The 20,832-nt window shown below is 40.1% G+C and overlaps 1 protein-coding gene and 1 pseudogene across 1 annotated transcript; both read right to left on the bottom strand.

Moving 5' to 3' along the window:
* Positions 1 to 645: 645 nt before the first annotated feature.
* On the bottom strand, positions 646 to 6,675 carry LOC107538098 (nucleoredoxin pseudogene; annotated as a pseudogene).
* A 2,170-nt stretch (positions 6,676 to 8,845) lies between these two features.
* LOC107538099 (prorelaxin) lies at positions 8,846 to 11,409 on the bottom strand. The gene is made up of 2 exons (XM_016214229.1): positions 11,208 to 11,409; positions 8,846 to 9,189 (listed from the first exon to the last, which is right to left on the bottom strand). The coding sequence occupies exons 1-2, from the start codon at positions 11,407 to 11,409 to the stop codon at positions 8,846 to 8,848; spliced, it is 546 nt and encodes a 181-aa protein (XP_016069715.1).
* Between the last annotated feature and the right edge of the window lie 9,423 nt (positions 11,410 to 20,832).

Genomic DNA, 20,832 nt, shown 5'->3' with positions numbered 1-20,832 from the left:
GAAGAAAGACAAGGAAAGAATGAGAAACTCTTATCCTATGGCAGGAGCTCAAAGTAAGCAGTTACTATATGAGTCACCAGAAAACACAAACTTCCTTTGAAATCCAAGATCCCCTGCCCAAGAACCAACTGACAAGCTAGTGTTTTTCCCTCAGACCAAGACAAACTAAGTCGCCTAGAAAAGGATTTCTCACCAGAAGCTCTAAGCCAATATCTAACGATGGGGCCCTTTCCCTGCTCCACCTGTGTCACTGAACTGCGAGCCAGAGCGCAGTGCACGGTCCCTTCATGCTCACCGGGCAGAACACCTTGGCAAATACTTCACCAGGAGCTAGTGACTGAGAGTGAGTGAGGCAGCCCCAGCTCTGGCCAGGTTACGGCAGCCCTGTGAATCCCAAGCAGTCTCCAAAGATGATGGGTTCTGCTGCTGAGAGTATGCGCACCCGAGGGTACTAGCTGAGGAGTTAATAGAGGAAACAAGGCACCACGGAGAGGTTGGATACTTGGGTTGTGTGATTCAGGACACACCAAAAAAGTCCATGGATGTAAGGAAGGAAGGGGAGGAAAAGGAGGAGAAGACTGAGTTTTAAATAACGTCTCATGAGGCTGGAGCCCCACACAATGGGTGCTGGGTTGAGCGTTGCTGCTAGTGATTCTCAGAGGCTTCCACAATGGCAGGGGTGATCTCCATGTCGGTCAGGTACTCGGCCTGGGCTGACATGTCCAGTCTGGTGAAAAAGGGGCAGCCTCTGGCAGGTTGGTGTCATCTCACAGGGAGTCAGTCATATCATCCTTCCCCTCCACTAAGAACAGAAGCAGCACCTCCTCCTCTTTGGCTTTGTACTTGATCTTTTCAGCTATTGACTGGATCAACCGCTTGGCCTCCTCTGACTTCCTATCATTCTCAGAATCTACAAAAAGACGAGGCAGAGGCCCTCGGTGAGCTCACGGTGTTGGAGTCAGGCGGCTCCAGCATGCGCATGGGATGCCGCAGGAACTCCCTGCAGTCCCAGTCGTCCTCCGGCACCTCCACTTGCCCCTGCCCATCCTGCAGGATGAGGGAAGGAATGCCTTGGACTCCATACACTCTGCTGGGCCTCCTTGGTGTAGGGGACAGGGAACCAGGGCATGTCACTCAAGTTCTGTTTGAATGAGTCCTCTGATCTGTCTGCACTAACAAGGATGATCTGAAATTTCTGGCCTGCCTCCTTGATCTTGAGGTAGGATTCCACCAGGACCCGGGTGAGGTTTCGGCAGAGGGGACCCCAGTGTGCGGAGAAATAGACTCCCACGTGAGACCCCTCCAGTCTGCTGCTCTCCAGGGACTGCCCCTTATTTCTAAGCCAGGGCCTTGCAGTGACTTCCCTGCAGCCTTTAGGGTCCCAAGGGAATTCCAAACCATCTGGGTGGTCACGGATCACCAGCCCATAGGTGGTAGAGTCTAGGAGTAATAACGGTGGAATGTCGGAAATTAGGTATTTGTTCCAAAGTGGAAGCTGCCCGTGCCCTTGGAGGGCAGCACCAGCCACAGCGTGCCCCGCGGGAAGCCCCACCACTGCCGCTGATCCAGGTTCCAGGGCCCAAAGACCATCTCCAGACAGCTTCGGGGGCGCCAGCTACGTGCGCCCAGGGTCTGGCTCTGGCCCGGCCGCCCAGTCTCCACCCCCACGCCCACGCCCACGCCACCCCACCCCCACCCCACCCCACCCCACCCCATCGCCACCCCCACCCCACCCCACCCCCACCCCCACCCCACCCCACCCCCACCCCCACCCCACCCCCACCCCCACCCCACCCCACCCCCACCCCCACCCCACCCCACCCCCACCCCCACCCCCACCTCCACCCCCCCGCAGGCGGCCCTTGAAAGCGGCCCGGCTGGCGCTGAGCTTTGCGCAGGGGGCGCTCGAGCTGCAGCTGCAGCGGAGCCCGAGCAGCCGCGTCTCCGGTGCCCAGCGGTGCCTGTGCGCCCCCTGCACCTCCCCGCCGCTTCCCATCACCAGCTTCTCGCGGGGCAGCTCCTCCGGGACGCCCGACGTCTCCCTCGGTGCGCTCCGAGGCAGCCGGAGGCGGCGGCTGCTGTGGCTGCAGGGGCAAGGGGTGGGACTATTTCTGTTTACTATTTATTATCCAAGCCTAGGAGAGCAGCTGCTAGACATTTAATGAATGAATGAATCCATTCTAACTACTATTACTACTTATGTTTATTAGCAAAATTCAATGAATTTAGGGAATTGAACAAATTATTAGTGAAATGATTTATTTTGAATGAATAAATTACTGTTATTACTGAATGATTTCCTGCCTGACTTATTTTTAGTTTCCCATCCTAGCTACCTTCTTCCAGGACACTGTCATGAAGTGGGAGCTGCCCAGTAAATCACATTTGAGTATAAATGAAAATTTCATTTATGAAAGATAAAACATGGGATTGCTAGAAATTATACTAGAATATTTGCTCAAGTTATTTTAGCATTTTATGTTGATATCTTGATATGGGAACTGGGATTCCCATGATTTAGTCCTTAAAATTTTTAATTTGTCAATGTTAATTATGGATAGGATTAATTATAATAACTAAAATAATTGCTTTTTAGACATTTCTTTTAGACATTTTTTCATGTTTAAAATAATTTTTTAGACATTTCTTCAAAGAAGATTGCTGATAAGTACATTAAAAGATGCTTAATGTCATTAATCATTAGAGAAATGCAAATCAGAAGTACATTGAGATCCCACTTCACGTTATTATCCTAAAAGGAAATAAAAAGTGTCGACAAGGATGTGGAGAAATTGGAACTCTTGTGCACTCCTGTGGAAATGTAAAATGGTACAGCCTCTGTGGTAGACAGTTCCTCAAAAAGTTAAAAATATAATGACATGATCCAGTGATTTCACTCCTAGATATGAACCCAAAAGAATTGAAAGCAGGGACTCAGACAAACATTTGTACACCTATGTTTACTGCAGCATGACTCACAAAGGCCAAAAAGTGGAAGCAACCCAAATGTCCATCAATGCATGAATGGATTAAAAAAACTGTAGTATATATATACAATGAAACACCATTCTTCTATAAAAAGAAATGAATTTTTGATACATGACACAACATGGATGGACCTTAATTAAATACAATGTGCTAAGTGAAATAAGCCAGATACAAAAGGATAATTATTGTCTGATTCCATTTATATGAAGTATCTAGAACAGTGATTTTTCAACCTTTTTCATTTCATGGCACACATAAACTAATTACTAAAATTCTACTGCATGCCAAGAATATTTTCTGCTGATCTGACAAAAAATTTTTTTTAAACTTAAAAAAAGATATAATTTTGATTGATTTAACCCTGGCCAGTTTGACTCAGTGAATAGTGTTGGCCTGCTCACCAAAGAGTTGTGGGTTTGATTCCCAGTCAAGGGCATGTACCTGGGTTGTGGGTTCACTTCCCGCCCCTGGTTGGGGCATGTGTGGGAAGCAACCAGTCAATGATGTTTTTCTCTCTCTCTACCCCCCTCCCTTCCACTCTCTTTGAAGAGCAATGGGAAAATATCCTCTTGTGAGGATTAAACCAAAAAGAATTTTTTATTGATTTACACACACAAAAAAAATAATAGTAATTACCTACCCTTTTTGTTCCAACATGACTTTTAAAAATCAGGAGCCTATACTTGTATATAGGGATTTCTGGTACTAAGAATTAACCAATCAGATGCAAACTTATTGTAAGATGTGACAATAAAATGCAACTCTATTATATTACCTATGTATTTGTGGTTCAAGACAGCATTCATACCAGATGGCTATTGTGTTGGCTGTTTTTTTTTTTGTTTTTTTTTTTTAAATATCTTTATTGATTTCAGAGAGAGGAAAGGAGAGGGAGAGAGAGAGATAGAAACATCAATGATGAGAGTCATTGATCAGCTGCCTCCTGCACACCCGACTGGAGATTGATTGAGCCCACAGCCCGGGCATGTGCCCTGACTGGGAATTAGACCACGATCTCCTGGGTCCTAGGTCGATGCTCAACCACTGAGCTAAGCCTGACCAGGCTGCTGATGACTTTTTAGATACAATGCAAAACGCATGATTCATGTAAATAAAAATTTGGACTTTATTAAAATTAGAACCTTCTCTGTGAAAGACAATCTTCAGAGAATGAAACAACAAGCCATAGACTGGAACAAAATATTTGTAAAAACACATATCTGATAAATGACTAGTATCCAAAATATACAGAGAATGCTTAAAACTCAATAAGAAAACAAACATCTTAATTTTAAAATGGGCAAAGGATCTGAACAAACACTTCACCAAATAAGATATGCTTTTGGCTAACAAGATGGATATGAAAAGATGTTCAATACCATACATCGTTAGGGCATAATTCAAAAGAATATATATGCACCCCTATGTTCACTGCAGCATTATTTACAACAGCCAAGATTTGGAAAGAGCCCAAGTGCTCATCAGTAGATGAGTGGATAACAAAACTGTGGTCCATTTACACAGTGGGAATACTACTCAGCCATAAAGAAGAAAATCTTACCTTTTGTGACAGCATGAATGATGGACTTGGAGAGTATTATGCTAAGTGAAATAAGCCAGTCAGAGAACGACAAGTACTGTATTATTTCATTTATGTGTGGAATCTAATGAACAACATAAATGAACAAAATGGAGACTGACTCTTGGATATAGAGAACAGAACGACAGCTGTCAGAGGGAAGGGGGTTAGGGGCTGGGCGAGAAGGTGAAGGGATTAAGAAAAGAAAAAAAAGACTCATGGGTACAGACAACAGGATAGTGATTGTCAGAGGGAAGGAGGTGTGGGGGGAGGTAGAAATAGGTAAAGGGGGATGAATGGCGGTGGAAGGAGAAGACTTGGCTTGGGGTGGTGAACACAATATACTATACAGATGATGTGTGGTAAAATTATATACCTGAAACCTGTATAATTTTATTAACTAATGTTACCCCAATAAATTCAATTTAAAAAACCGACAACAGTGAGATACCACTATATCTATTAGAATGACCAAAATCCAGAACACTGACGACAACAAATGCTGACAAGAAGGAGTAAAAGGAACTCATTCATTGCTGCTGGTAATGCAAAATGGCACAGCCACTTGGGAAGACAGCTTAGAAGTTTTTTGTGGGTTCTTTTCTCAGTATTAGTAACTTTATTTTCTCTACTCTGTGTTTGACAGAAGCATGTTGCCATGCTAAAACAATAGATTTTAGTAATACACTTTTCTTTATATACTTTTCAGCTATCAAATTTCTCAGACACCCAGTATACACTCGCTATCACATTTAAAAAATTATTTTTCCAACATTCTTGATGAAAGCTAGATAATGGATTTCATTAATCCCATTTTACAAATAATGAAATCTTATAATGTACTGAATGCTAAAGAAAGCATGTTTCATGAAGATAAAAGTCTTGGAGCTTCCTTCTAACATTTTTCAAAATTACTGTATGTTACTCTTACAGAAGTTTTTTTCAAAAAATGTAACATACTTTTACCATATGATCTAGCAATTGTGTTCCTTGCTGTTTACCCACATGAGCTGAAAACATGTCTACACAAAAACCTGCACGTGAATGTTTTTATAGCAGCTTTATACATAATTGTCAAAGCTTGGATGCGACAAGGTGAATGAATAAAGAACTGTGGTGCAATGGAATGTTATTCAGTGCCATTAAGAAATGAACTATTGCCCGGCCGGGCGTGGCTCAGCGGTTGAGCATTGACCTGGGATCCAGGCGATTGGGTTCGATTCCTGGTCAGGGCACAAGCCTGGGTTGCGGGCTCAATCAATGACTCTCTATCATTGATGTTTCTACCTCTCTCTCTCTCCCTCTCCTTTCCTGTCTCTGAAATCAATAAAGATATATTTTTTTTAAAAAAAGAAATAAACTATCAAGCCTTGAAAAAATATGGAGAAATGTTAAGGCACATTACTAAGTGAAAGAAGACAATCTGAATAGGCTGTATAGTGTGTGATAACTAGTGAGTTTCTGGAAAGGCAAAACTGTGGGGACAGTAAAAAGATTGGCAGTTGCCAGAGATTTGGGGGAAGGGAGGGATTTTTTTAGGACAATGTAACTGTCCTGTAAGGTATTATAAGAATGGATCCATGTCATTATGCATTTGTCAAAATCTGTAGAATGTACACCTGGTGTGAACTGTAATGTAAACTGTGGGCTTTGGTTGACAATGATGTGTCAATGTTGGTTTATCAATTGTAACAAATGTACAAATATTGGGGGTAGGACTTGGGAGGACAGGAATATTTGGGAGCTTTCTGTACTTTTCACTCAGATTTTCTGTGAACCTAAAACTAATCTAAAAATAGTCAACTAATTAAAAAATAGAATGTACAAAACAAAGAGTGAACCCTAATGTAAACTATAGACTTTAGTTAATAATAATATAATATAATATCAATATTGGTTAACCAACTGATGCAAAGGTACCACACTATCACAAAATGTTAATAATAGGGGAAATTTTTATGGGTGAGGGGGCAGATGGGCCCTTTCTGTCCTTTCCACCTTTTTGAATAGAAAAAATTAAATGTGCCCATGCATACAGCAGGCAAGTACTGGAGCTACAATTCCTACCCATGTCTGCTAGATTCCAAAGACTTCTTTCTTTTTCCCATGATATCTCAGATCCAACTCCAGTTGGGGTTACTCTTAATGGTGAAGGCTAATAAATAAAGATTAATGTCTTTGAAACAGACATTGTAGGCGCAAGAGCAGCAAGCATGAGCAAAGCTATAGGCTGGCTGACCTAGATCCTTTCTAGACCCTTTCCCTTGCCTCCCTCAACTCTCTAGACTGTTAAGTGCTAGAAATTATTTCCCAATGTCTCTTGCAGGTAGCTGTGTCACAGCTCTGGCCACTGTGAAATAAGCACACATGTGAGGTGTCAGGCAAAGCCTTTGCTTTTCTGATCCAGGCACTAACTCTTCTGTCCCCTTCTTTTCTTGTCTAAAAATGCACATAGAGATCCAGAGGTGCAGCAGCCATTTGGGGATCCCGGGGTGGGAGCACAAGGAGGAGGGCCTATATGCTGACTGGAAAGGTGGGAGGAGCCTGCTGGCATCATTCCCATGCTAAACCATGCTGGATGTTTACCCCACAGGCTTCTTTGAAGCTACTATTGTAGAGTTTTCTGTTATTTACGGAGAACACACTCCTAACTGATACATGTATATAATATAAACAGTAAATTTTTTATGGGAAATAAATTAAGCATACAATCATCACTTTTTCATGAGAGTTTTAGGAAGACTTCAGTAGCACAAGATTTAGATATCTTAATGATGTTAATTGATTATTTGAGTGTTTGTAGTAGATGGTTAACCAGAGATTATCTTTGCACCACTTAAAAAGTAGCCATATCATCAGAGGCAGTGAATGCAGATTCTGGACCCGGAGTTCTGCCTCCAGGGCTTTTGTGGAGGAGCAGATGAGGGACATGGGCCAGGGCAGGGTCTGGGGAGGTGCCTTTTGTGTCCAGGGATGCCTCTCTGTCCTGTCTGGGCCGTAAGTTTCCTGGTTACTGCCCTTGTTCTCCTGGGTTAGACTTTTCATTTCAGACAGCACTCTTCCCGGCTTTGTCCAAGATGGCTTATGGCCTCTGAGGTTCTGCAGCCATTTATGAAGGTTCATAAGTTGGCCTTGGTGAGGACTTAAAAAAGCCTGGGTATTATTAATCTTGTATGGGGATTTGAAATATGGGAGTTACTGTCTTAAAACCTTTAAATTCTATTTATAGACATTTGATGGAGATTTACTTGGTATTTGAGGGCATTTTTCTAAAATTTTATGTGTATGTAAGTTGAAGGACCTGGCTAAATACTAAAATGATAACTTTGTTAATTTACTATTCTAACAAGTTTTCATATCAATTCACAGTTACTAGTTACAGAAATGGTAAATTCTAAAATAGTAAACATAAAGTGTGTTCCCTTGCTAAACCACTTCTGTAATATGTGACACTGAGCTGTTTATTTTCATATATATATGTGTGTGTATATATATATATATATTCATTTTTCTCCTTAAAAAACATAATTTACTTTTGAGTGTCTTAGACAGTAGAATTAAGAAAAGAACTCTAGCCTGAAAAGAGTTAAGTTTATTTGGTCCTGACTGAATTAAAGAGTGTCCAATCTGATTGTTTGCAGTTGATAGCTCAATATAACACACGAATCTTTAAAAATATATTAGAAAAGTCGCAAGTTTTGTGATTCTTTGTAATCTGATATGAGTTAATATCAATAAAAATATTTTGGTCCATTTTATGTACCCGGTGTTAGGCATTGTGTATGCTGAATTATTTTTAATTTTTTCTCTTGCTATTAAAATAATTTGTTTAATATTAAGTAGTAAAAGAATGTTTGGGTATTAGGTCTGGAAGAAAAAGTGGGTGACAGATCATAATTTATCAAATACAAATTTCAAAAATAGATATCCATTCTTACTAATGCAAGACAGAGTTTTACTATCTAGTTAAAAAATTTTGAGTTATCTGTGTGTGGTTGAAATGATAAAGATTTTATTGCCATTTTAAGTTATTAGCATTAAAAGCACAATTAACATAATTATACCATTAATAAAAAAGACAAAAATACTTTTTAGCATGAGTATTTATTAGCAGAAACTACAATAATGCAAGAAATATTTCCTGATACACAAAATTAGAACCCAAACACTAATAACAATTTCTCATATTCTAATAACCAGTGGGGTGACAAAGGCATCAGTGAATGCATCATTGAGAATACATGTTAACATTAGATGAAATATCCAGTTAGCTTCATCTCAGCAGAAGACAGCCACTTCTTTTTTGGTACAGCCTTCATAACAACACTTGTAAGATAATAGGTAAGGGGCCTGCCTCTTTTTTAGGAAATGTTTAACTAAGCGTATGTTTCTTAATTCTGAAAGACTTTTGTTTTCTGCTTCACGTTGTCTATGAAAGCTATTTTCCTTAAATTCTTCAAAGTTAAGATTTATATCATTTGATGCAGCTTGTTGTAGTTGCTCTTTCAACAATGGCTGGCTCTCAGCCAGCGTCTTCTCCAGCTCCTGTTGCGAAGTAGGAATGAATTCCATCTTTGTATTTAAGTTTTCTGCATTTTTGGCGATGGAAAATGGCATGATTTCTAAGTTAAAAAAAAGGGGGGGGGAGAGAAAAATATCAGGAATCTATAAAATTTTGCATAGACATAAAGGAAAGCATTGCCTCAAGAAAATTAAATATTAAAACAATCAGCAAGTATCCTGATATCTAAACAATTTAGTTTACTATAATTGGGTAGCTCAAAGAACTACAAATTTACCAAGAGCTTTCTTCCACTTGGACCATCTGTTACCTCTCCTTATGTCCCCTTAATGCTTTCATTAAAGCCCTTTGACTCTACCTGACATAGCTGAAGTCATCTTGGTCATGAAAAGCACTCAGTTTGACCACATGTTAATTTTTCTTACGTGAGTAATTTTCTTCCATTACTAAGTAACCTCTGAGTTATAATAATATAAAAGAGTGTATTAATTATTTTGAACTATTAAATGTTCCTTGGTGGAAAATTACTGCTTCAAGATAAAGTTAAAAAGGCAGAATTTTCAACTGCTCTGATCTCTTAGGGATACCTTCATACATCTACTATTTAATAATTTCTCTTCTCTCCAAATTGTAGCTGAGTTCCTTGTGATTTTAATGCCCCTAGTATTTTTGGCAGCTAGAATTAAATAAAATAATTTAATTCTTTTTTCTTAGCCTTGATTTTTTAAAATTTAGATTCTTAATCAGGTCTTTATTCACATGTGAACCAATTTTCCTGCTCAACTCCTTTTGTTCTCATGAGTGTACTCATAAGTTGCTAATAGGCTCTCTCTTCGTCAAGCAGGATATAACTTCAGGGTCACCAGGAGAATTTGTGAGTTTGTTTTGCAGAAGGAAAGAATGTCTTCAAGGTAGCTGAGACTGGCTGCTGACGCCCAGGAGTCTAATAGGAAAAGCATCATCTATGACTAAAGAAACACACACTTCTCTCTCAGTTCCCTGGAATTCTCCCTACTCCCTAGCTACATAAAAACTCCATACTTTTGCTTTTAGGGAGAGATGGATTTGAGGGATCTTGCTGTTCCATCCTTTCACCTCAGCCAAATCGAGTAAACCTCTTTCCATCTCCAAGAACCAGTGTCTCCATGTTTTGGCCTACTAGTGCATTAATACACAAACCTGAATTTGGGAGGTTACTCTGCAACAAAATCAAAAGTTTAGCTATGCTTGTCTGAAGGGCAAACTTCCTCTGACTCTTGGTACTTTGCAGTTTCTCCTGAACATGACGAGGCCCTTTTTTTATATATTTTTTAATCTTCAATGCCTTCTCTCACAAATGAATTTCAAGATCCAGTTCAAAGCTCTACAACCCTGGCCGGTGTGGAGCTGGAGGAATGTTGTCCTGTGCACAGAGAGTCCTGGTCAGGGCACATGCCCGGGATTGTGGGCTCAGTCTCTGGTAGGGGGTGTGCAGGAGGCAGCCAATCCATGTTTCTGTCTCTCATCGATATTTCTCTCTCTCCCTCTCTCTTTCTCTCTCTCTAAAAAAAATCAATAAAAACATATTTTTTAAAAATCTGTGCTCTCCCCTTTGGTGAAATTTACAAATGAAAATATAACTGAAACAAAAAAGGGGGTTTTTGATGTCATGGGCCTTGTCCCAGCCTTTTTTTTTCTTAAACAGAGGAAAAGGGTCTTTAAATCCCTTCATGTCCACCTCTCCAGGACCCTGTGGGTGGTCTCTTGAGTTCTACCTCAGACATGATTGATAACCAGCTCATACCTCACTGCCCCCTGCCTTCTCAAGATGCCTTGTCTAGTTGCCCCAGCCACCAGCACTCCCTCTGTCCAGCCCACAGACCTTGACTCTGGGGTCTGGCCCCCGTTCTCCCTGCCTCTATGGGCCTTTGGGCAGCTTATCTCCTCTGTGGCTTCCCTCTTCTCCCCACCGAGTCACCCTGGCTGCCAAGAGGTGAAGGGCACCAAATGCCTCTCAGATGAGACTATTTGCTGTTCCCACAGCTTTCCCTCACTCAGGTGATATCCCTGGTGAGACCCTTCCTAGAAAAGCAAGTTATAAGAGAACAGCCCAAACTTTTAGGCACCAGCAGCACTCACCTGCAGGCTGTTCAGATCTTGTCTTACGCTGCTTCCTCATATCGTCTGCCCAGGTGTGAGTGCCACAGACATGGATGAAGAAACGGACTAATTCGAGGTTGCACTTCGTAAAAACTTCCATTTCCTGGCCTTGGGTCTCTCTGGGAAGTTGGCTCAGTAGCAGCCAACCTCCTAGCAGGTGGAACAAGAACAGGCCCAGCATCTTGGATATTATCTCTCTTGCTTTGGGCACTTCAGCCTTTGTCTAGAGACTTCAGCTGCTGCCACCTACCAGCCTCTGCCAGAGTGCCAATCCTGGACTTCAGGATGCTTTCCCTTGGCTCCACCAAGCTTTTATAGCCTTTGGGCTACCACTTAGACCTTGAGGCAATGGTCCAAGCTCCACCCCTTTCCCCACCCATCTCTTCCCCCCGCATCTCCCCCAGCTCTAATTCATTCTTCTAACCTTTCCTCCTTTTGCCCATCTTTCTGTTGTTGGCTCTCTTACAGTTGTATTTTTTTCCTCTTTTTTTTTTTTTTTTTTTTGTCCTCAAGGCATTTTGTATACTTATGTAAAGTTAGTCAATATTTGAAGTTTTTATTATAAAGGGAGGATGGCCATTACACTAAATTATATCAACAAAAATAAAATATAAATTATTCATATTCTCACAACCTAGGGTTTTCCAGCATGAACAGTTGCTGCATAACCTTCTAATCTAAATAAGATTATAGTTAGGTTAATTAGTATAGTGTGTGGTTTATCAATCCACAGAAATATAATGAACAAAATGATAAGTTATTGACAAGAGAGGGAAAAATGATGAATTTTTATCTGAATCGCAGTAGAAACATTAAAATTCTCAATGCATCATGTTAGACTTGTACAACATCTTAAGTTTGCCATGTACTTTCTCCACGGACTTTCCTTCAGCTCCTCTGGGAGGTAGTTTGATAGTAATCCAGTTTCTTGAATCCTTTAATTTGAGATTGTATTCTGTATCTCTAGGGACTGGAGAACACACACACACACACACACACACACACACACACACACACACACAGAGAGAGAGAGAGAGAGAGAGGGAGGGAGGGAGGGAGGGAGAGAGGGAGGGAGGGAGGGAGAGAGGGAGGGAGGGAGGGAGGCAGGGAGGGAGGGAGGGAGGGAGGGAAACAAGAAAAGGGGAAAAAGCAGTGGAATCCCACCATTCCGGGGAGAAAATTTTGGCAGTACACGTTACAGCACAAAAATCATGTTTTTTTGTTTGTTTGTTTTTACTGTATTTTATGTTTGCTGTATTCAGTGATACAAGCCTTTTAATTTTATTTAGTTAGAAACAGTCCCTGGATAGCATATTAGTAAAAGAGGGTTTGGTAGAAAAAAACAATAGTTGGGTATGGAACAGTCATTAAACATACGACCTGGGAATCCTGTGTAGCTCTTAAACCAGTTTTAAAACACATGTTTCTTTCCAGGTACAACAAAAACGTATCCAAAGATTTTCTTTATTAATATGACGCACATTGCTATGTAAAATAATTTTATATATACATGCAATTGGAATCTTTCTTTTGTCCACATTTCAAACCTAAACATTTCATTGTGATATCTTCCCTCAGTATAGTCTTGAAATACAGAATTACAAAGATTACAGAGTTTTTCCAATGGACTTGGAGTCAGTATAATATACAACTATTAATTGCTTTAAAAAAAAGGGCTGTAAGGTATCAGACCAATGAGTAATTTTTACGCAGCCTTCTCTTTAGAGATTTTTAAAATTAAGAATCTTTTAAAAATTTCAAGAAAAACCTCTAGACTAATAAAACAAGCAGTGGGTTTGGTAGGCAAAACCGAAAAAGTAGTAAGTTGATAAGAAACAAGGACTATGTATCTTAGGATGATAGTATGCAAAAATATTACATGCACTGGCATATTTACCTTTTGCTGTACTCATATATGATCATAGTGAGCAGGGCCGCAGGAAAGCTAGACCAGCCAAACCTGACCCCCTCTCCTCCACAGCCACCCCGCCCCCAGTTTGTTTGATTTAGGCTCCTGCCAGTAGGGATATGTGTAAGAGAAAGTTCTGACCTGTCGAGTACGTCTGATATGATTTCCCTGTCTATCCGGCTTATTCCCAGGTCGCTACTCCCCACACCTAAGTCCACTGAGTTAAGTTCTAGAGATATTTACACTGGAAATCTAGGAGCACAAAGCACTTTGCCATTCTCTGATTATCAGGATAGGTCAGGGAGGGTTAGGAGCAAGAATCTGGGAAAGATTTTGGGAATAATTCCATTGAATGTTACTTAACAATCCTGAAAAATTTATAAAATTAAAATTCCTAAATATACCAGTCTTTAGCACGAATGGGCTGCGCAATACTTGAAATGTCTTGTAAAGAGCTAATGTCAGTAATATAAGGATATGCTAATTAAATGGTGAAAAACAAATGTGTATTATGGAAAAGGAAATGTTTTGTAACCTGTCTAAGGTTTTAGCCAATTTTTAAAAAGTTAAGTTTATTGGGGTGACGTTGGTTAAAAACATTATGTGTTCACCACTCAAAGTCCAATCTCCCTCTCTTACCATATATTTGACCCCCTTTGCCCTCCTTATCTTCCCCTCATTCCCTTTCCTCTCTGGTAATTGCCCTTCTGTTGTCTGTGTTTATGAGTTTGTTTCGTTTGTCCACTTGTTTCTTTCTCTTTTATATCACACATATGACTGAAATCACATGCTTTTTGTTCCTTTTCTGGATGACTTATTTGGCTTAGCATGATGCTCTCAAGATCCATCCATGTCGTTACAAATGACAGTATTTCATCTTATTCTAGCCAATGCTTTATAGAAACACATTAATCTACTTCAACCTTGTAACAATAGCACCCATGAAAAATACAAAGATGTTCAGTCATGAATATAGAAGCTGAACAATCATATTTTATTCCTTTTTGCTTGACTTTCAACAGTAACCTTTCATTTTGCAAGGATATCAAATGTCACTTATAATCTGCATATATTTGAAGAGATTAACAAGTTATATTTTATACTTATTTGTGCCTGGCTCAATATAACAACCTTGGAACATCTCAGAATAATCCTTACCAAGTGTTCTCAAACAATTCTCAAGCATTTATTAGCATGCCAAAATGACATATTAAAGCTTTAGAAAAACATAATTCTGTTGATTTTCAAGAGGTATTATGTTCATAGCAGCAAGTTTGAACAGAATTGTAAATTGCCCTTCTCATAAAATGAAGTTTAATTCTCCTTTTTTTTTTTTTTTGATAGGTATGATTGGCTATATATACATTTTTAAGTAAGGGGGTGTTGACCTTAAACAAATAGAGTCAGATATTCTTCCAGCAAAACAGGTTTACTATTTGAGAACAACAAATAATTGCAACTCAGGACATGTGGTCCAATCACACACCACACACTTTGCCATGAATGAAGTCCAGAGAAACAAAGGAGAGAAATACTCTTACGGATTTTAAAGGGGCTGCTGTAAATGAAGAGTCCATTAGGGGAAACAAAGTTCAAAGGATAGTGACGTTTCATTGGCTGAGTTAATGGCAGTTTTTCATCAGCTTACGGCTTACGGGGCAGGGAGGGCTCTGTTCTTCCTCCAGCTGAGGTAGTGAAGGAATATCGCTTCCTGTGGGAGATGCAAGGCAGTCCCTTCTGTTGGGGCCAGTAGTGTGCATTGTGACTCGTGCGTGGGCACTCACTCTTACAGCCTCCTGGCTCCATTTTAAATGAGCTTTCTGTTTATTAATTTTTGCAGGGGATACCCAAAAGCACTTGACAAAGGGAATCATTCTGGACTAAGCTGACTGGTGGAGAAGAAAAATTGTTAAGTGCCTAGGGAAAGCTGTGTACATCTGTATAATTATGAGTTCATCTGTGACTCTGCAGTTTTGAACATGTGATTTATGAGCTTCGGATGCGGGTGTTCTTCCTGAGATTTGGTGTGTGTAGAATACCTCCTTCTCACTTGCTTCCAGTGACTGAGTCTACCAGACTCAAGAATGAGCTGTTCTGAGTGCCTAGCACCACTTGCCTAATAGGTACACCTTTATTCAGAATACCCTATTTCCCTGCTTTCCCGTTTTTTTGTCCACAGGCCCAGATACCTCACATTCTGGATTTTCCAGGATAGCCCTGATTTCGATTTTATTCTTTTCAGTAAATACCACTTGTTTAATGCGTAACTAAATGTCAGTTGAATTTATACCCTTTTGTATGTGGAGTGTCGTCTAAGTGAACCAATGAAATACAGCCCCTTATCACATCACTTACTCTAGTTTTAGTTTTCAAGTATGTTCATTATGTTCATAGGAAATTAATAGTCAATTTTTTGAGAAATGAGGTACATAGTCAACTGCTTAACAGAGAAGTGTTGCCATCAGCTATCAGGTTTTCCTTTGTAAAATAGAATTTTACTTAATAGGGTAGAGTGAAAACAGCAGTAGACAAGGAATATCAATAAACATAGGATAACGGCCTTAGGAAATACAGTGCTGCTTACCTGCATTGTCCACTGCCTGCCGCACCTGCGTCGTCTCGTCTTCATCACGCTCAGCGGTACCTGAGCTGGGCAACGTCAGGGTTGCCCAACTACAGGGAATGGGGTCAGTCGCGGCTCCGATCTGTGAGTGGCGAAGTGAGGGCTGAAACTGAGACCGTGTTATCTTGCTCACACTTCATCATGCTGCGCAGGCACTTGCCCTGTTTCATAGGTAATACTCAGGGGTGCTTTGCCAGAGGTTACACGGTAGGTAAGTCTATGGTGGGGCCCGGCCGGCGTGGCTCAGCGGCTGAGCGTCGACCTGGGATCCAGGAGGTCAGGGTCTGACTCCCGGTCGGGGCCCATGCCCGGGCTGCGGGCTCCATCCCCAGTCGGGGGCGTGCAGGAGGCGGCGGTCAATGCCTCTCTCATCCTTGATGTTTCTATCTCTCTCTGAAATCAATAAGGATATATATGTATATAAAGAATCTATGGTGGGGCTCAAGCAAAGACTCCAGATATCAAGTTCAGCGCCTTTTTTATCACATAAAAGTTTCATGTCCCAGGAGTGTCTACTGAACAGTCAATACAGTAACAATACATTGATTTGATTTTGAAAAGTAACTATAATTTGGATTTTTATAGCTAATATGCACATACATAACAGGATGAATGACACATTTTATGACCCATTTAAAGCAAATCAACGAGTTTAAAATACCAGTTCTAAAATCCTGCCCTAACTGAGATCCCTGTGGAGAGATGTGGACTCTTCCTATCTAGCCTTTGACAATTTGAGGCTTCAGAAATAAGTTAATAAAAAGACTAGGACATAAAGAAAAATATCTATAATGTTAATTTTAAATTATAGCAGGATTAATATTTTAATTTAGTATGGCAAAATACCAATCAGATTTTGGTACTTTGTACATACACGGCACGAACATTGCCAAAACAATTGAAAAGTAGAATTTTTTATTCCAAAATGATTTTGAGGTTAATATATTTCATACAACTCCAAACTAAGCAAATGAAAACCTGGAGCTCTAATGAAATAGTTTTAAAATTAAAGAATTTATTTTAGAAAGTGCTGACAATTTTGAGTTTGACAGATAAACTTTCTTCCTGGAATGTATTTTAAAAATCCAATACCGTTTTATTGCTCAGTTTTTGCTGTCAGTCACCTTTTAACATAGTTCATTAAAAGCAGGTGAAATAGGAAGTCTTAGAACTTAATAGATAATAGTGGAAATGTTGCAGTATAAGCTGAGTAACTTTTATTTTTTAAATTTAAATATCTTTATTTGTTACTTTCCAAATATTTTGGTGAAACAAATATTTTTTGCAAATATGTGTTCAGAATCGTTGCCTAAATATATAACTTTCCCTCTTTGCAATGGATTAGGCAAATTAAACTGAGTACCTTATAAATTAGCATTTTATGTTCCTAGCATCACCAACAGTCCTTCAAAAATCATCTGTTAATTTTGTGTAGCTGGGAAGGTAGGAAGTAATGGTTGTTCATCACTCAGGAAAAAAAATACATTTCCAACAAAGAACAGTCTAAATAATTGAACTATAAATTCAAAGCAGTGGTTCTGAACTAGGGATGATTTGGAGATATCTTTGGATGTCCAACTGGGATAGAGCGGGGTTCTGTTGGCATCTAGTGGGTGGAGCCCAGGAATGCCGCTAAACATACTGTAATGCACAAGACAACCCCCACCACAAAGGCTTATCTGGTCCCAAATGTGCCACGGTTGAGAAACCCTGGATGAAAGCAACAGAATAGTTCCATTTACACTATTAAAATTATACACTATTAGAATTACTCAAGTAGTTACAAATTCCTAAGTGGTGTTGCATTTAATAAATAAATTTATGAGACTAATGGTCTCGCATATTGAGTATAATAGTACATTTTGTTGAGTCCCAAAATATATTGCTTTAAGACTGTTGTTTAGACTCAAGTTCTCAATTAATTGGCAGAATATAAGATATTCAAACACACTTCTTGAAAGTGTCTGTAATGAAACTGGGCAATGGCTCAGGACTCAATCCTCTTTTGTTGAAGAGGGGGTCCCTTGGTTACCAGGATCTTTTCTTTTAAAACAACATGAAAAAATTTTAAATTACAGTTGACATACAATATTGTATTACTTTCAGGTGTACAACATAGTGATTAGACATTTATATAACTTACAAAGTGATTCCTCCCGATAAGTCTAGTACCTACCTAGGACCATACATAGTTATTACAATATTATTGACTATATTCCCTATGTTGTACTTTACATCCTTGTGGCTGTTTTTATAACTGCCAATTTGTATATCCTAATCCCTTCCCTTTTTCACACATGCTTCAATCCCCCTCCCATCTGGCAACCATCAAAATGTTCTCTGTGTCTATGAGTTTGTTTCTGTTCTGTTTATTTACTTAATTTTTTAAAGATTCCATATATAAGTGAAATCACATGGTACTTGTCTTTTTCTGACTTATTTCACTTAGCATAATACCCTCTAGGTCCATCCAGGTTGTCACAAACGGAAAGATTTCATTTATTGATGGATGATTAATATTTCATTATATAAATGTATCACATCTTCCCTATCCATTCATCTTTTATTTGGAGCATTTAATCCATTTACATTTAAAGTAATTGTTGATAGGTATGTAGTTACTGCCATTTCATTATACATATTTTTAATTTTTTTTCTCCTTCTTAAAGAAGTCCCTTTAACATTTTTAGTAATACTGGTTTGGTAGTCATGTACATCCTTAGCTTTTGTAATTATTATTATTTCTAGGAAGCTCTTTTTCTCTCCTTTGATTCTAAATGATAGTCTTACTGGGCAATCTCAGTTGTAGGTCCTTGCTTTTCATCACTTTGAATATTTCTTTTTTTTTAATATGTCTTTATTGATTTCAGAGAGAGGAAGGGAGAGGGAGAGAGAGAGATAGCAACATCAATGATGAAAGAGTCATCATTAATCCGCTGCCACCTGCATGCCCTCAACTGGGGATCAAGCCTGCAACCCAGGGCATGTGCCCTGACTGGGAATGGAACCACTATCTGCTTGATCCTAGGTCAATGCTTAACCGCTGAGCCACACCTGGCCGGGCCATCACTTTGAACATTTCTTGCCAATCCCTTCTGCCCTGCCAAGTTTCTGTTGAGAAATCAGCTGACAGTCTTATGGGAGGGAGCTCACTTGTACATAACTAACTGCTTTTTTCAGTGAATATTGATCCAACCAAAATGATCACAGAACAATATTGAAATGATGGGGAAGTGGATGCATGTGTATGGTTGTGGTGGGGGTGGTAGGGTCAGAGAGTTAAGAGAGCTAATTCTTTATGACCTTTATGATATGTCAAGAAACAATATTAATTTTTTTGAAACATTAAGAAGTAGCTACACCAGAATATTACTTAGACAACACTACTGGTAACTAAAATATGAGTTGCTTTCAACAACTTTTAGCCCTTACCATTTCAGTTTGAGCTGATCTAACTAACAGTGTCTAACACCTGCATTTCTTGCCTGAAGATTTTTCTGGTTTCCAGAGCCCCTTTGCCTGAACACTCCAAATGCTGTGGAAATTTCACTCCTTGGGTGGAATAACTCAGGTGGGAGTAGGGGATATTTTAAGACATTTCCCAGAGTTCTTCAGCAGGATTAAGCTTCGGTTGTCCATAAAGGTCACTTTCTGGGTCAGATTTCATTTACTAGTTTCCTTCTCTGTCCTATTTTACTTCCTCAATTCCCCATCAGTGTTTCTGGGATCATCTCCCAAATCAGTGACTTAATCAAGTCATTGGTGCAAAATCTTCTTCAGGGTAATCCTATATTGAGGTAGCTAAAAGAGACAAACTTGAATCTCTCTGGGGGAAAAGAGATGGGAGGGAGAACAGAATGTCTTAACTATGACCCATGAGCCTGTCTGAACTTTTCCTTTTCCTATGACACTCCTATACTAGTAGGAAATTGATGTCTCTTCTTGAATTGCTAAAAAGCAATTTTGAAAGCAGCTGAACAAAACCCCCTTTGCCTGCCTAGTTAGACTTTCAGGCTATTTCAGAGGTGGCAGGCTTGTCCTTAGCCTCCAGTCCATACAAGGAAACTGGTTGGGAGGTCAGTCTAGTATCCTATTTCTCACCCCCCCCCCCTTTCTCTTTCTTATTCTTTTTCAAAATCACCTGGTGGATAGAATTGGTTCTACCTTCTGCCTGAGTCAGATTTTCATCAGCAGAAAATTAATGGTGTGGGAATGTTGGGAAGAGAAGGAAAAGCAGTTGCATGTATCTCTCAAAGTTCAATCACATTATCCTTACATCCTGATACATTTTCACAGACCTCTCTTACCACATTTCAATTGATCAAAATCCATTGACTTTCACCTACCTTCAACAGCTGTTTCCTTACAGTTTTTTGAAACCCTCACCAAGCTACAATCCCAGATTGCCAGCCTCCCTAGGACATGACTTCATGAAACACATTCTAAACTCTGTTCTCTTAACACCAAATGAATTTCCAAAACCAACTCAGGCTCAGGGTTTGCCTGTCCCTTATGTCCAGGCAGAGCAGAGAACATCCACAGAGTGCTGCTGAACACAGGTGAAGTCCTCCAAGAGAAAGAATAAATAAGCTGAGGTTAGCAATCTATCACTTAACTCCATGACACTTGTGGGCTGAGAAACTGTAAACCAGAAATGTTATCTAAACCTCAGACTTAGTGACCACTGAGTATCTGTGGGGTGTAGGTTTCCAGTTGCTTTTATCAGCAGTCATGATGAATTTGTGTGGCTCCAGCCGCACTTCTTACCGCCATCCAAGTAGCCAGAGGAACAAGTTAGTGCAGCAAAACAAATGGGCCTGTGAGGGGATCCCATGGGTGACTTTGGTCCCTGGGGGGCTCAGCTCCCCCAAGCAAGCCAGAAATTGAACCCTGGTAGCTGTGCTTGGGCTGTTGTGAGAGGCATTTGAGTCAACCCATCCCTTCATGAAGACTACTCTTTCTTGGCTCTCTTATTTTCTAGGCCTTTGTCACCACCCCCCCCTTTCTGCTTACAGTCAGTCTGGGCTTCCTGGTCTATCTGCAGCCCAAGTACTGCTCCAATCTTCATAAAA

The sequence above is a fragment of the Miniopterus natalensis genome, chromosome 12 (assembly GCF_054644295.1).
Source record: "Miniopterus natalensis isolate mMinNat1 chromosome 12, mMinNat1.hap1, whole genome shotgun sequence".
In the NCBI taxonomy this organism is placed as follows: domain Eukaryota; kingdom Metazoa; phylum Chordata; class Mammalia; order Chiroptera; family Miniopteridae; genus Miniopterus; species Miniopterus natalensis.
Note: the sequence above shows the minus strand (reverse complement) of the source record. Positions and strands in the feature narration are given on the sequence as shown.